This window comes from Callithrix jacchus, chromosome 5, assembly GCF_049354715.1.
Source record: "Callithrix jacchus isolate 240 chromosome 5, calJac240_pri, whole genome shotgun sequence".
Taxonomy (NCBI): domain Eukaryota; kingdom Metazoa; phylum Chordata; class Mammalia; order Primates; family Cebidae; genus Callithrix; species Callithrix jacchus.
Genome location: NC_133506.1, coordinates 57,505,163 through 57,521,942, shown reverse-complemented (window position 1 = coordinate 57,521,942; position 16,780 = coordinate 57,505,163). Strand labels below are relative to the sequence as shown.

At 53.4% G+C, this 16,780-nt stretch overlaps 1 protein-coding gene across 2 annotated transcripts in view; it reads right to left on the bottom strand.

Annotated features, from left to right (window-relative positions):
• The window catches only part of CDH4 (cadherin 4), a 667,678-nt gene that overhangs the window by 7,481 nt on the left and 643,417 nt on the right, over positions 1–16,780 (bottom strand). For both annotated transcript variants that reach the window (XM_035299088.3, XM_035299089.3), the window contains 5 exons: positions 8,954–9,207; positions 8,160–8,302; positions 5,132–5,365; positions 3,699–3,932; positions 467–606 (listed from right to left, as the gene is read on the bottom strand). In XM_035299088.3, coding sequence (XP_035154979.1) covers positions 467–606; positions 3,699–3,932; positions 5,132–5,365; positions 8,160–8,302; positions 8,954–9,207 — 1,005 coding nt within the window. The remainder of the gene's footprint in view (positions 1–466; positions 607–3,698; positions 3,933–5,131; positions 5,366–8,159; positions 8,303–8,953; positions 9,208–16,780) is intronic.

Sequence of the window (16,780 nt, the reverse complement as noted above, 5' to 3'; positions counted from 1 at the left end):
ACGTGGGCAGGGGAACCAGGCTGGGAAACTGGACTCCCCTGCCTGGTGCCTTCATTGGTGAAAAAGGCTGAAATGTCCTACCATTTTTTTTTGGTTTGTTTTTTGAGACCGAATCTTGCTCTGTCACCCAGGCTGGAGTGCAATGGCGTGATCTTGGCTCACTGCAACCTCTGCCTCCCAAGTTCAAGTGATTCTCCTGCCTCAGCCTTCTGAGTAGCTGGGATTATAGGTGTGTGCCACCCTGCTGGCTAAATTTTGTATTTTTAGTAGAGATGGGGTTTCACCATGTTGGTCAGGCTAATCTTATGCTCCTGACCTCGTGATCTGCCTTCCTTGGCCTCCCAAAGTGCTGGGATTCCAGGCATGAGGCACCACACCCGGCCATGTCTTACTCTTAAAACCTGAGAGCAAGCCCTGCTGAGACACTGGTGCTCATGAGAGCTGGCCTCCTGTGGGGAGGCCTCACCTGGTCCTCCTCACCGCCGCCTTCCTCGTCATACTTGAGGATGTTGTCACGCACGTCGTCCTCGGGGTCAATGAGTAGCTGCTTGGTGTGGCGCTCCTTCTCCCGCCGCTTCATCCACACGACAAACAGCAGGACCATGGCTGTCGGGGGAGGGCCGGGCGTGAGCAGGGAGTGCAGGTGTGCTGCATGTGCGCACACACATGCCTCCGTGTCTGTGTGGGCATGTACATGCAGGTAGCACAGAAGCATGACTCCGTGTGTCCGGGTGTGCATGTCCACCTGTATTGCACATGCACATGTGTCTATGCACGTGCAGGCCTGGGTGTGCAAGGACACATCTGTGCATATGTGTAGCCCACGTGCATTCGCGGATGCAGATGTTCCATACATGTCTGTGTAAGCATGCATACGTGTATGCACAGGAGTATGTGCGACTGAATGCGTACACGTGTGTGCCTGTGGGTGAGCGTGTAGATCTGTATATATGTGTGCTCATGTGTTCATGCGTGTACATGCACACGGAAGTCTGCACGTCTGTGTGTGCATGTCTGTGCGTGTGTCTTCATGTGTGTGTGCTCATGCATACAGGTGTGTGAGTGTGAATGCACGTCTGCTCACGTGCCTGTGCGTGTGTGCATGCCTGGGTGTGCCTCTGAGTTTCCATTCAGAGCCGTGCTGGCTCAGGCCCCTCTCCAGCTCACTGCCTGGGCACTGGTCTAGATTTTGAGACACTGATTTACATACTTGTCCTCCTCCTGCACTCCCCTTTTGAGGAGGCCGAGGCCATCAGCTCAGGGTGCCCCTCACCTCCTGGGGGCAGGAGGACATGGGGAGCTGAGGGACCTACCCACAAGTCTTTCTGCGTCCCTCTTCTGAGTGGCAGGAGGGGAGGCGGTTTTGACAGAGGAGGTGGAAGTGAGGTTTTAGGTACACAGTGCTTGGCAGGAATCACTGAGTGAGGGAGGTGGATTCTCCCATACTGAAAGAGGCTCTGCCCTGGGAGGGGTCAGGGAAGGAGCGGGGCCCAGAGCGGGGATCCAGGATCCTGCTTCCTGAGGGCCCGTGGGGTGGGGTCAGTCCAGGGCTTTGCTGGATAGAAGGACAGCCACACCCAGTACCAAGGGAGTCACTCAGTGGGGCTCTTTCCATCACCCAAAGGAACTGGGGTGCAGGCTCAGAAGTTCAGGTACAGGTGGAAACTGAAGAGAGGCAAAGCCTCTTTGTGGGGTGGATGGAGGGACCCTCTCCCTGAAGCTGAACTGGCCTCCCCGCCACCCTCCAAGGTCCGTGTCCTGGCCTGGCTCTCCTAAATGACCTTGCTCACTCTGGACCCCTGGCTACCCCTACTGCAGGGACAGCCTGGGCACCCATCTGCAAGCCTCCCTCTTTGTCCATTGTCTGTGCATTCACTTCTTAGTTTCACAGGGTGGGTGATGCACCCAGCATGGGCTCCAGGACAGGCAATGCGGCACACGTCTCCAGATGCCTGCAGAAAGCACCCCGCTGCATCCTCCCAAAGCCTCTTGGCAACTCCCACGTCACATGTAACAACAGAGGCCCAGAAGTCACAGGTGTGCTCCTGTATACTGCAGAGGGTCAACCCAGAGGCGGGAGGGGACGGCCGGCCACCCCCAGTCAGAAGGGCCGTCCCTTGCCAACCTGCTTAACTGGCTGTGGCTGCCTGGGTGCCGTGAGAAGGCTTCCGAAGCTGAGACTAGGTTTGGGAGGAGCTCTATGGGTACTGGCAGCATCCCTGCTGACTGCAGAGCGTGAGGTGACAGCTGGGGGATGCTTCCTGGCCTGGCCCAGATCGCGGAGAGGGAACTGCAGGCAGAGGAAGGAGAAACCCACTGCAGGTGCAGCTTGGTGAGAACCGGGAACCTGGAGCCTGGGCCTGGTCTTGGCTCAACAGAAGCCACAATGCCAAGAAGCACACAGCCGGCACCCCAGGCTTGTCCAGGAGGGCAAGATAAGCGAGGCTTGAGGGGAGGAGTATGGAGGAGCGGAGGCCACCCGGATGCCCCCCATGTACCCGACCAGGGCTGAGGTGCTCACGACTGGGCAGAAGCCAGGCAGCAGGTGGGTCTGCTGTTGACCCGGCCCTGGCCTCACTGTGGCTGCCCTTGAGAGTGCCTGGGTCTCCTGCCAGCAACAGGACCCAGCTGAGTCATGTCTCACAGCGTGGCCCAGAGGAGGTGCTCTGGCTGGGGCCTGGCCCCTGTGTCTTCGGAGCAGGAGACAAGGGTAAGAATGCCCCATCTTTGTTACAGAGACACCTCCCAACCTCTGTGGGGCTCTTTCTACTCCAGATCATACAAAGGACCCCATTACATTGAATGGCTTTCAAAACAAGCCTCAGAAATAAAAAAACAGCTTTTTGAGGGGGGATGGGAAATGAGAAAAAAAGCAGAGCCCTCATAACTCAAATGTCATTTGGATGGGGCTCATGGTCCCTGGGGTCTGAAGTCAGCCACAGGCCAGGTCTGCAGGAGGGCCTACTGCCTGCTCCAGCCTGTTCTGGATGTGGTGGGGGACCCTCTGGTTTGGGTGTGAACTGGGGAGGTGGTGGCTGAACCCTTCCCTGCCCTGCCTCCCACTGGGGTCCGTGGGCTATCACAGACCAGGGCAACTGTCCATGAGGGATAATGGGAAGAAGGACCTCTGGGGTCATTTTCAAGCACCTCCCCTGGGGCCCCCCAACAACCCTCACTCCTACTGAAGAAGCCACATGGTTCTGGGAAACTCTGAAAACTACTGGAGCATGTGATCTGGGCAGAGCTAATGAGAACACCCCATTCCTTGGCTGGTGATTGGCTCCAAGGTGTGCATGTGACCCAAGCTAGTCCAATCAGAGTGTCCTGGGACTTTGGATGGGGATGCTGATAGGCAGGCTGACCTTTCTCGTGCTAAGTCCACCTGTGAGCTGCCTGCAGGCATCGCAGGCCCTGGAGGAGAGCAGCTTCAGGACATGGCTCTGGGAGGCAGAGTGGAGCCGTGGAAAGGGGCCAAGCCATGGAAGATGCCTGGACCTCCGGTTTTGACAGTAACGGGAGGCTCCAATTTACTACTGTCATATGGGCCAGTTCAGCTGCATTTCTGAAAGGCTCCTGGCAGATGGGGCTGAGTGATGCAGGCTGAGGGGCAAACGTGGGCCCCCCTTTGCCCACCATCCCTGGGTCAGGGTGCTCATACCCGTAGTGCCCCACCCGCCTTGGTGCTCAGGCACACTCACTCAGCAGGATGAGGATGCAGATGAGGATGGCCACGATGGCACCAGTGCCCAGACCAGCCGCTGCCACTGCGCCAATGGTGGTGCAGTCCCCGTTGTCATCACATGGACACACCTTGACTTTGATGATAGATGTGTTGGACAGGGGAGGGTTTCCAGAGTCCGTGACAATGATGGGGACGTCATACATCCCGGCCTCCAGGTACAGGATGCGCAAGCTGAGTTGGGCATAGTCACCTGGCGCAAAGCAAGAGTAAGTGTTCAGCCTGAGCCCGGCTCTCCCTTCCAAGCAAGATGGCGAAAGGAAAAGAGTAAGTCTGATGGCTTGGAAACTGGACATGTCTGCCTGGTTACTGCACGCACACACACACTGTGCTACACCATTAAGTCAAAAGACATTGGAAGTCGGGCGTGGTGGCTCACGCCTGTAATCCCAGTACTTTGGGAGGCTGAGGTGGGCAGATCACTTGAGGTCAGGAGTTCACGACCAGACTGGTCAACATCATGAAACCCTGTCTCTACTTAAAAATACAAAAATTAGCCAGGTGTGTGGTGAGAGCCTGTGATCCCAGCTACCTGGGAGGCTGAGGTGGGAGAATTGCTTGAACCTGGGAGGTGGAGGTTGCAGAGCTGAGATTGGGCCACTGCACTCCAGCCTGGGCAATAGAACAAGACTCCATCTCAAAAAAAAAAAAAAAAAAAAAGACATTGGAGACACAACCAAAAAGCAATTGCAACATGTAGGATGAATAAATAATTTCCTAAATATATAAAGAGTTTTACCAAATGAATAAAAAGAAACCCTCCAAAGAAAACATAGGCAAAGTCATTGAACAGACAATTCACAGAAGAAACAAAAATGGTCAATAAATAGATAAAAAAATTTCCACTGGTAGTCAAAATATACAGATGGAAACAATGCCTTTGGCCATAAAATTGGCAGAATAAAATACTATTTTAAAACAATTATATTCAGTGTTGGTGGGGTTTGTGGAAACAGGTCCTCTCCCAATGGAAGGGAACATGTCTAGAGCACCTTTTCACTGTGCTGCCAAAACTGCGGAATTTTGATATCCTTTTATACCAAAAATTGACACCCAAGCAAGTATTTTAAGGAAACATATCGGTTATGGTGTAGCCAGCTGATCACTGGCACAGGAAGCTGTCATGGGTGCACAGGAGCGGGGCTGCAAGGATGTCCACGGCTGGGCTCTGTAAAGCAGCAAGAACTTGGTTTTGACTCGGGGGCCTCTTCGGGGCCAGGTGAAGAAGGCTGAGCAGCCGAAGCGAGGCTGGTGTCCCCAGCCTTGGCAGGACAGTCCCCCTGGAGGGCTGTCGCCCCCCTCTGGTGCTCACTCTTCCAAGGCCAGCTGGGTCCCCCAGGGGCCTGCACCCTAGACTAGTTTGACTCTCCCCGTGGCCCAGGACAGGCTCACCATTTAGGCGGGTGATAGTCCAGTTCTTCCGCACGGCCGCCGGGATGAAAGGCAGCTCGAAGACATAGGGGCCAATGTTGGGGTCGACGTCGGCGTCGGCCGCCGTGATGTTGATGGCGTTCAGGTTGGGCTTCTCACAGATTTGCGCCTCCTTGGGCAGCAGCTCAGGTGCGTTGTCATTGATGTCGATGAGATAGATCTGGAGGGTCCCGGTGCCGCTGGCCGGGGGTATCCCTGTGGAACAGACACAGGTCAGCATTTGGCGGTCCTGGTACTCCGTGACCAATCTGACATTCCACACGGGACATGCACAGGGACATATGCACAGTCCCTCAGCCGGACACAGCGCTGGCCACCTGCCCCACAGCTGCACAGGGACTGACCCATAGCCCAGCCATGGCCCCTGACTGACACCCTGCCACATGCCCTGGGGAGCCAGGGAGGAATTCTGAGGGTGCTGGGCTCTGCACCGGCCCCCAGGGCTGGGACCCGCCCACCACATCTTACCCTCATCTGGGACTACTTGGGGAAAAATCTTTCCTTGCCTTCCTGCGTTTTGCTGACCCTATCCAGCAGAGCCCCAGGCGGCTGAAGTCCTGAGCACAGATGCCTGAACCTAAGGAAGAACTGCTGCTTTTGGAAGTGTCTTTGAGAAAGGCAGGAGGGGCTGGTCCAGATGAGCTTTGATGGAATCTCCCTCCCAGCCCGGCAGGAGGCCTCCTTGGAGGACCCCATCACCTCTGGCCTCAGTGTGGAGGGAGGTGCTCTGCTGAGCCCTCAGAGCTCCTTAGGGGCATCCTGTCTCTGGGGCCCTCACATGCTCAGCCCCTGCCTCTGCCCAGTCCAGCAGTGCTGGTGGGTAGCAGCTGTACAGCTCCACGGCCCGGCCTCTGTGGACCCCAGGGGTGCGGCAATGGCTGGGGAGGCTGGCGGGGCGGTGGCCACATCCTAGCTTTCACCTGCTACTGGACGAGCATTTGTGCAATGGCTACTCTTGCTTGTGAGGCTTCATGCTTGGCCATTCCAAGAGCCCACCAGGCGTGGCCCTGCCTTGGGGCCTTTGCACACACGGCTTCCTAACTCTATGACCCTCCTCTCCGCCCACCTTCCCCTTTGCTCCTCTGGTCCTGCAGCTCTTGATCCCAAGGTCAGCTCCTCAGAGCAGAGCCCCTGGTCACTGCCTCCGGCCACCGTTTTCTCCCAGCTCCTCTTGCTTCCTGAATCATCAGCAAGGCTGGTTCCTCTCCGGCCTCCATGGGGCAGCTGCTGTGGAGTCATCCCCAATGCCCATTTCCTGTTTTCCATTCCCAATGCCCATTTCCTGCTTTCTTTTAATGGAGTAATTGGGGTCCTGCATTTTGTCCGGGACCGCCGTTGTCCACCTAGAAGACCCCATTTTCCAGCAACCCAGCAGCTGCGGTGGCCACGTCAGTAATTTCTGTGCTTCGTGAGCTGTGAGGTCTTGCATGGGGCTTCCTGAAAGTCCTTAGTGGAGCAGGTGTGTGCCTGTGCCCTCCCCACGAGGCCTTCTGTTTGTCAGAATGTGGCTGCGATGGCTGGAGCTCCAGCAGCCATTCTGGACCATGCCGTGGCACAGTTGAGGTGCTCTGGGTCTTGGGTCTGCCCCTGGGCTGCCTGCCTCCAGCCTTCCTTGGCGTGAGAGAAAACAAGCCTTGATCGAATTACAGTTTCCTCCATCCCATCAGTATCCACTGACCCAGATTCCAGCCAACACACTCGGGCTGGCAGCCACGCCAGGGCAGGGTGTCCAGGTATTCTGTGCACTGATGAGTGGCTGGAGGTACTTGGCCAGTTCTCAGCGAACAACAGGCTGGGGGCAGTAATCACGGCCACAGGAAACAGGGGCACACACTGCCCTGAGCCAGGCCCTGTCCTCAGTGCTCTGCTAACTTGGAGTCATTTGATTCTCAGGGGTACTAAGACTCTCCGGACTTGGCAGAGGAGGAAACTGAGGCATAGAGTGGTCAGGTCTTTTCCCACTGGTAAGTCGTGGCACTAGGACTGATCTCCAGTCCCAGAATCCCTGCTCCCACCTACCCACTCTGCATCCATGTCTCTAAGAGCATGCGACCCATGGGGGGCTCAGCCAGCTCGAAGGGGCCAGGAAGGGATGGCCACTCCTTGAGAAGCCGGCCCACGCCCCTTGGAGAGCCCTGCGTGCTCTCAAACCTTCTTCCTGCCACCTCTACCCAGCCCGTCCTCGCCCTCCTGCCCAGGCTCCTGAGGTCATCTGCTGTGCTGCCTGCCCCGGGACCTTGCTGCCTCCCTCTCTGGACTCCTAGGGTCCTGGAGGGTCTCTTGACCCCCTGCTGTGACTGAGTGCCACAGGGATCTGTGCTGTGGGTGGTCAGAGATGTGACCAAGGGTTGCTGACCAGTGGGGCTGGGCCTTTCTCGCAGGATGGGGTCTGTGGCAAGAGCTGCTGGCTAAAAGCATTTGAAAACTGTGGACCTGGTTCAAGTGGCTCAGTTCATAGGCAGCAAAACTGAGCAAGGACAGGGCTGGGATGACTGGTGCCCTAATGCCCCTGGTGCCGCAGGTAAGTGACACTAGGGGGATGGACCTGGTGCACCTGCAGGCAAGTGAATGCTGGGGAGGGGATAGGATGGATGAATGAGTGGAAGTGGTGGAATGAATGAGTGGGAGGTGGCAGAATGAATGAATGCTGGACAGGTAGTGGAATGAAGGGGGGGAGGAATGAATGAAGTGGGAGGGAGTTGAATGAATGAAGTGGGAGGGTCAGAATGAATGAATGAGAGGGGCTGGAATGAATGAAGTGGTAGAGGGTGGAATAAATGACTGATATGGGAATGGGTGGAAGGGAAGCATGGTCTGATGGCCCATCCCTGATCACTGCTGTCTGCTCAGACGCCCCCTCAGCCTTTCCAGGTGGCCCTTTGGATGCCTCCTGGGCTCTCGGGGTCTCCCTGGCCAGCGCCCTCCCTCGCCCACTGAACCAGGATGTGGGAAGGACACATCGACATCTGTCCCCAGGGGTGGGCCGCACCATTGTCAGCTGCCAGGAAGGTGGCCTCGTAGACGTTGTTTTTGGTGTAGAGGGACTCACGGTCCAGCACTGCTGCCGTGGTGATCTGGCCATTGGTGGTGTTGACATGCAGCCAGTTTGCTGGGTCTGACAGCTTGGAGTATCTGTGGAGACAGCAAGTGCAGGGGAGGTGAGGTGGGGGCGGGTGGGACTGCCCCGATCCCAGGCCTCCTTGCCCGGATGGGGCGGCTGCACTGGCCACGCCTCCAGGGCTGGGCCTGGGCCAGAGTCTCTGATTCCTTGGAGCCCCCAGGCCTTGTCCTCCTCTGGGGCTTCCCCTCCACCTTGGACTGCACCTCTCACTATAGGACAGGCCACGCAGTGACTATGGACACTGAGCTCATACAGTGGTGGGTGGTCTCAACTCACAGGGACCCTGTGAGCAGACTCCCTTATCATCCCCATCGCACGGACAATGACGCTGAAGAACAGGGAGAGCAGGTGATTAGCCAAGTCTCACGGCCAATGGCTAGTGAGAGCACAGACAGGATCGGGGACAGCCTGCATAGAGACAGTGCTGAATGTAAGCGCCGGCCACCTCCCCGTTCTGGGAATCATCACAATGCTCACAGTTGGTCAGGGGCTGCATCTGGCTGTCTGGGAGTAAGGGGTTGCTGCTCCCTCCTGGAAAGAAGCCTCAGGTCAGGGATGTCCCCAACCACCCATCTGGGGGACTCCTGGGCTGGCTGTGGCTTTCATGGGGAGTTTCTGGACCCTTATGTATGGACCCCGGGGAGCACATCCTGCGGGCCCACCTCACAGCCTGCTGCATGAAGCGGTCAGGGTCCACAGCTGAAAATGTGGTCAGCACAGTGCCGGGGGGCACACCCTCCTCCAGGCGGATCAGCTTGTGGTTTGAGGGGAAGTAGGGGGCCTCATTGATGTCCATGATGGAGATGGTCACCCCTGCTGTGGACTGGAAGGACATCTGGATCCCGCTGGCCAGGGGCGCCTGGTTGGACACCATCACTGTCAGCATGAAGGCTCTGTTGAGCTCGTAGTCGACAGCCTGGAATAACAGATCGGGGTTGGGAGTGACCTGGTGAAGCCCCCGTGGGGGTGGGCACAGGGGCACACGCGGGTAGATTGGTCTCTACCCCTCTCTGATCCATGTCCAGCTCTTCTCAGTGCTGTGTTTTAGCTGTGAGGCCCCAAACTGTTCCATCTCCCAGGCACCCTTATCTTCCATCTTCCTGCTGGGTTTGGCCAATGGGAGGAGAGAGGGAGGGGGTCTAGGCCTCCCAGCCCATCCCATGCTGTGCTGAGGCAGAAACTGGGCTCCTCCTGGGTGGCTGTGGCCCCTGCTAGGCAGCCCCTCTTCCTGGCCTGGGAACCCCATCCCTACCTTCCTCCTTTGAGCCTAGCATGGGGGAGGCTCCTGATGTTGTTGGCCAGGGGGGGCCTCACCAGGTGCAGGGGGTCAAATGGTGGCCTCCAAAAGACATGTCTACCTGGGACCTGTGAATGGGACCTTATTTAGAAAGAGGGTCTTTTGCACATGTAAGTTAAAGACAGAGGCCCTCATAAGAGATAGGCAGGGCTGGGTGACAGAGGCCCTCATAAGACAGGCAGGGCTGGTAACAGAGGCCCTCTTAAGACAGGCAGAGCTGGGTGACAGAGGCCCTCATAAGAGACAGGCAGGGCTGGGTGACAGAGGCCCTCATGAGACAGGCAGGGCTGGTAACAGAGGCCCTCTTAAGACAGGCAGAGCTGGGTGACAGAGGCCCTCATAAGAGACAGGCAGGGCTGGGTGACAGAGGCCCTCATAAGACAGGCAAGGCTGGGTGACAGAGGTCATCCTAAGAGACAGAGGGCTGGGTGACAGATGCCATCCTAAGAGACAGAGGGCTGGGTGACAGAGGCCCTCATGAGACAGGCAGGGCTGGTGACAGAGGCCCTCAGAAGACAGGCAGGGCTGGATGACAGAGGCCCTCATAAGACAGCCAGGGCTGGGTGCAGGAGCTTGAGGCTGCAAGTGCAGTGTGATTGCACCATTGCATTCCAGCCTGGGTGACAGAGAGAGGCTCTCTAAAATTTCAAAACAGGGAGAAAGGGAGAGGGATATTTGAGACACATGAGTGCAGGGAGGAGCCACGTGGCGATGGAGCCATGTGGTGTCTGGAGTGAGGCAGCTACAGGCCAAGGAACAGGAGAGAGGCAGGGGGCGGGTTCTCCTCTAGAACCTCCCAAGGGAGCCGGCCCTTGATTTTACGTCTCTGACTCCCAAAGCTGGGACAGAAGACAGTTCTATGTTGTAACCCACCTGGTTTGTGACAATTTGTTAGCACAGCCCCAGACACCAACACGCCAGGTCTGTGGCTCCCATCACTGCCACATGTGGCCCCTGCTTTCACACAATTCTTTCGTCCCCTTCTGGTGCACCAGGACCCTGGCTGATAAACGCTAGAGTGGGTCTGTAGGCTACAGTTCTGCAGTGATGCTGCATTATCAGAAGAGCTTCGCTCAAGCCTTTCCTACACATTTTGGGGAGGGAGGGAAGTTACATGGGAACAGCTTGGAGTCCTGAGACAGTCAATGGCAAAGCTTGCAATGATTTCACTGGAAAAAAGTCACACCACAACAAATTGCAATTGCATTAGAAAATCCTGCTTAGACACAAGCACAGCAACGTATGCATACGAGTAGTATTTGTGGAGTGTTTCGCTGTGTAGCGTTTGTGGAGTGTTTCGCTGTGTAGCATTTGTGGAGTGTTTCGCTGTGCAGTATTTGTGGAGACAATATGCTGGTACCATCCGGACAGCCATCAGCAATGGCCTGCCACATGGGGAGATGTTTGCAGCTGTAAGGAGGAATGAGGACAAGCTCTGGGGCTGAAGAGGAGCAGTTTCCAGGATCTACTCGTGGGCAGAAAAGCAACCCACATAGTGTGCACCTTTTGTGCAAAAGAGGGAGAAAAATTTGACTTTGTGTATGTATTTGATCATATTTGCAGAAAGAAACTGCAAGGATGGACCAAAAACTAATAAAAATGGTCATTACGATCAGAGGGAAGGAATGGGGTCAAGGGTATAGCTGGGAGTCTGAGTTTTCCATCTATTTCTTATCATACAGCTTTGATTTTCTTTATTATTTTTAGACAGAGTGTCCCTCCATTGCCCAGACTTGAATGCAGTGACGTGATTTTGGCTCACTACAGCCTCCGCCCCCTGGGTTCAAGCGATTCTCCTGCCTCAGCCTCCCCAGTAGCTGGGATTACAGGCACCCACCACCACGCCTGGCTAATTTTTATATTTTTAGTAAAGATGGGGTTTACCCACATTGGCCAGGCTGGTCTTGAACTCCTGACCTCAGGTGATCCGCCAGCCTCAGCCTCCCAAAGTGCTGGGATGACAGGTGTGAGCCACTGGGCCTTGCCCAAAATGTGCGGTTGAGGGAGATGCATTCTGACAGATTTAGGAGTGGAGAAGCATAAGGTCTGGTCATTAAAAAATGTACTCCTGGCAGCAGCATGCCCATCACCATGAGATTTACATGACACGTTGCTTCCGCACAGTCATGCCAGCTCCTCCTACTTCTAGGAATGCCTGGGAACCTTCAGGGTATACAGTGAAACACATTTCCACGTAGAGAGGAACTTATCTGCTGGAGGAACCAGCCAGCTTTCCCCAAGAAGCGCGAGGGCACCAGGCCCCCCACACTGATGTGATCTCCCCACGTTCCTGCCACTCGTGGGCCTCCTGCAGGTACCATCCGGACAGCCATCAGCAAACTGGAAAAGGCCAGTTTGTGGCTGGAGCTTCATAAGCTGAGGGCCATGGGCGAGACGGGAAGGAATCTGGAGTGTTTCACCCACAAGGTGCTGTTGCTCTGAACCCCAGGCTCCATGCTGGGGGCTGGCTGTGAAGCACCTGAGGCTGGACAGATCCAACCCCACCCCGTCTCCGGGGCCACCAGTCCCTCAGCATCTGATCTTTCTGAGCAGGTATACTCTTACCTGGTGCGTCACACCCAGGATTCTCAGCATTGCTACTGAATAAGATATTTCTGAACAAAAAGAAGAAACTTAAAAATCACACCAGGAAGGCCAGGTGTGGTGTCATCCCAGCACTTTGGGAGGCTGAGGCAAGAGGATTGCTTTCGCCCAGGAGTTCCAGAGCAGCCTGGGCAGGATAGCGAGATGCCATCTCTACAAAAAAAGAAATGAGCTGGGCGTGGTGGTGCACACCTGTAGTCCCAGATACTCAGGAGGCTGAAGTGGGAAGACTGCTTGAGCCTGGGAGGTGGAGGCTGCAGTGAGCTGTGATTGTACCACTGCACTTTAGCGTGGGCAACAGAGTAAGACTTCGTCTCAAAAAAAAAAAAAAAAAAAAAAAAAAAAAGCCTAAGCATGAAAGGAAAACTGAGATGCCTGCCTCCAGGAGGGTCTGCACGGAGTGGCAGAGATCACAGTTCTGTTCCTGGGCCCCCACTGTCCCCCACTGCCCCTGGGTGACCTTAGGTGAGCCCTCATCCTCCCCAGAGTGGTCTCCTTGTCCATCTGAAGGAAGGTGTGGTCCCTGCAAGCCTCCCTGACTCCGGACTGAGATGCCTGTGGCTCTGCAATGCACGCTGTCACCTCTCACTGCTGTTTGTGCACAACCCTCACCCTGACTCTGCCACCCCTGGGGCAGGGGCTGTGCCTTGTACCTCTGCCTCCCCAGTGCCCAGCACAGCGCCAGTGTAGATGATCTGTATCCCCTGTGTGCCTGGGAGATGTAGGGGGCTGGGCAACCCCTTCTTCACCACCATTGCCCAGCACCCATCTCGGGGCTGTATGCGCCACACAGGGTCTCACACCCACAGCTGTCACCCTGCAGGACCTTCCACAGCCCAAGCTGACTACAAGCCTGATGGGATGCCAGATCCAGAATAACCCAGTACCTTCCTCTGAAAGGTTCCACCCGGGCCCTCAGGCTCCCCCAGGTCTGGCCCTGCTTCCTCCATCTCTGCATGCCAGATGCCCCTGAGCTCCCAGTACCACCTGCACCCATATCGTATCGGGGTCCCCCCCCAGAGCTGACCATGCTAACGCTGGCAGCTGCTCACCCAGGCCCTCCAGGCGTCGGCTGGGGTGGGGGCCACTCGTGTAGCTAGACTGTTCGATCATGTGGTAGTGGCGGCACTGTCTAGGTCTTTCTCCCATATTTATTGGCTTGTGTCCCCAGGGAGACATGGAACAATGCTGCATGCTATGTGTTAAAAAATCGTGTCACTGCTCTGAGCAAGGAGGCCTTCCAGAAAGACGATTATGGCCAATAAAAGCCCGTAGGAAGGTAAAATAAAACACATTTGTAATGGAGAAATCAATAGGTAATTTGCGCCAGCAGTTTCGATTAGGGTGGCTGGATATACTTGCCGGGCTCAGCATGGCTGCTGCCCACATGTGGCCGTGACCCTTCACTCGGAGATGAGCAGCAGCCCCAGCACCTGCTGGGCAGAGCAGGGAGGGCCAGGCGGGGCGGGCAGGGTTGGGTGGGGGACATACCAGGACGTCTGCCCTGCTCCCTCTGATGGGAGGCTCAGGGCCTATGGCTTCCATGCAAAGTCTCACTCTGTGCCCCTGTCTTGGGAAGAGCTGCCTGAACTGAGGGCACCAGGTCCCCATCACTGACCTGCTCCCCCCCGAATTCCCACCTGCTATCCCTGGAATTCTTGCCACCTGTGAGCCTCCCTCAGGAAGGCCAGTTCTGTGGCTGCCCAAAGCGGAATTTGGAGAGGCTGGTTCTTGGCTTTTGAGCTTTAAAGCTGAGGGCCATGGGCGAGACATGAAAGGACCTGAGATGAGCCTGTGCCTGGGCCTTGCTCCTTTGAGATGAGATTTCGCAGCTGGAGGAGGGAGACAAGAGGCCATGCTGGGCCCTGAGGAGGGTGCGATGGTCACAGATGGCTTATTTGGGTTTGGGGACCCGAGAGCAGAGAAGCTGTGTGCCCACCTCAGGTAGAGGTCCCATTTGTCTATTTTGGCTTTTGTTGCCAATGCTTTTGGTGTTTTAGTCATGAAGTCCTTGCCTATGCCTATGTCCTGAATGGTTTTGCCTAGGTTTTCTTCTAGGGTTTTTATGGTGTTAGGTCTTATGTTTAAGTCTTTAATCCATCTGGAGTTAATTTTAGTGTAAGGTGTCGGAAAGGGTCCAGTTTCTGCTTTCTGCACATGGCTAGTCAGCTTTCCCAACACCATTTATTAAACAGGGAATCCTTTCCCCATTGCTTGTTTTTGTCAGGTTTATCAAAGATTGTATGGTTGTAGATATGTTGTATTGCCTCCAATGCTTCTGTTCTGTTCCATTGGTCTATATCTCTGTTTTGGTACCAGTACCATGCTGTTTTGATTACTGTAGCCTTGTAGTATAGTTTGAAATCAGGTAGCGTGATGCCTCTGACTTTATTCTTTTTGCTTAGGACTGTCTTGGCTATGTGGGCTCTCTTTTGGTTCCATATGAACTTTAAGGTTGTTTTACCCAGTTCTGTGAAGAAGGTCACTGGTAGTTTGAGGGGGATAGCCTTGAATCTATAAGTTGCTTTGGGCAGTATGGCCATTTTCATGATATTGATTCTTCCTAACCATGAACATGGAATGTTTTTCCATCTGTTTGTGTCCTCTCTTATTTTCCCAAGCAGTGTTTTGTAGTTCTCCTTGAAGAGGTCCTTCACATCCTTTGTTAGTTGTATTCCTAGGTATTTTATTCTCTTTGTAGCAATTGTGAATGGGAGTTTGCTCATGATTCGACTCTTATTGGTATATAGAAATGCTTGTGATTTCTGCACACTGATTTTGTATCCTGAGACTGCTGAAGTTGCTTATCAGTTATGGGAGATTTTGGGCTGAGATGATAGGATCTTCTAAATATACAGTCATATCATCTGCAAATAGAGACAATTTGACTTATTTTCCTAATTGAATACCCTTTATTTTTTTTTCTTGCTTAATTGTTCTGGCTAGAACTTCCAATACTGTATTGAATAGGAGTGGTGAGAGAGGGCATTCTTGTCTAGTGCTGAATTTCAAAGGGAATTCTTCCAGCTTTTGCCCATTCAGTATGATATTGGCTGTAGGTTTGTTGTAAATAGCTTTTATTGTTTTGAGATATGTTCCTTCGATACCGAGTTTATTGACAGTTTTCAGCGTAAAGGGCTGTCGAATTTTGTTGAAGGCCTTCTCTGCATCTATTGAGATAATCATGTGGTTTTTGTCTTTGGTTCTGTTTATATGGTGAATTGTTTATGGACTTGTGTATGTTGAACCAGCCTTGCATCCCCGGGATGAATCCTACTTATCATAGTGGATAAGCTTTTTGATGTGCTATTGCAATCGGTTTGCCAGTATTTTATTGAAGATTTTTGCATCTATGTTCATCATGGATATTGGCCTGAAGGTTTCTTTTTTTGTTGAGTCTCTGCCGGGTTTTGCTATCAGGATGATGTTGGTCTTATAAAATGATTTGGGAAGGATTCCCTCTTTTTGTATTGTTTGGAATAGTTTCAGAAGGAGTGGTACCAGCTCCTCTTTGTACGTCTGTAGAATTCAGCTGTGAACCCATCTGGACCTGGACTTTTTTTGGTTGGTAGGCTATTAATTGCTGCTTCAATTTCAGCCCTTGTTGTTGGTCTATTCAAGGTTTCAACTTCTTCCTAGTTTAGTCTTGGGAGGGTGCAAGTGTCCAGGAATTTATCCATTTCTTTCAGGTTTACTGGTTTATGTGCACAGAGTTGTTTGTAGTGATCTCTGATTGTAGTTTGTATTTCTGTGGAATCAGTGGTGATATTCCCTTTAGCGTTTGTTATTGCATCTATTTGATTCTTCTCCTTTTTCTTTTTTATTAATCTGGCTAGCAGTCTGTCTATTTTGTTGGTCTTGTTAAAAAACCAGCTCCTGGACTTATTGATTTTTTGAAGGGTTTTTTTGTGTCTCTATCTCTTTCAGTTCTGCTCTGATCTTAGTTATTTCTTGTCTTCTGATAGAGTTTGAGTTTTTTTGATCTTGCTCCTCTGGCTCTTTCAATTTTGATGATAGGGTGTCGATTTTAGATCTTTCCTCACTTCTCATGTGGGCACTTATTGCTATAACTTTCCCTCTAGACACTGCTTTAAATATGTCCCAGAGATTCTGGTACATTGTGTCTTTGTTCTCGTTGGTTTCAAAGAACATCTTTATTTCTGCCTTCATTTCATTGTTTATCCAGTCGACATTCAGGAGCCAGTTGTTCAGTTTCCATGAAGTTGTGCAGTTGTGAGTTAGTTTCTTAATTCTGAGTTCTAATTTGATTGCCCTGTGGTCTGAGAGAATGTTATGATTTCCATTCTTCTGCATTTGTTGGGGAGTGATTTACTTCCAATCATGTGGTCAGTTTTAGAGTAGGTGCACTGTGGTGCTGAGAAGAATGTATATTCTGTGGATTTGGGGGTGAAGAGTTCTGTAGATGTCTATTAGGTCCGCCTGGTCCAGATCTGAGTTTAAATCCTGGATATCCTTGTTAATTTTCTGTCTCGTTGATCTGTCTAATATTGACAGTGGAGTGTTAAAGTCTCCCACTATTATTGTGTGGGAGTCTGTCTCTTTTTAAGTCATTAAGAACTTGCTTTAT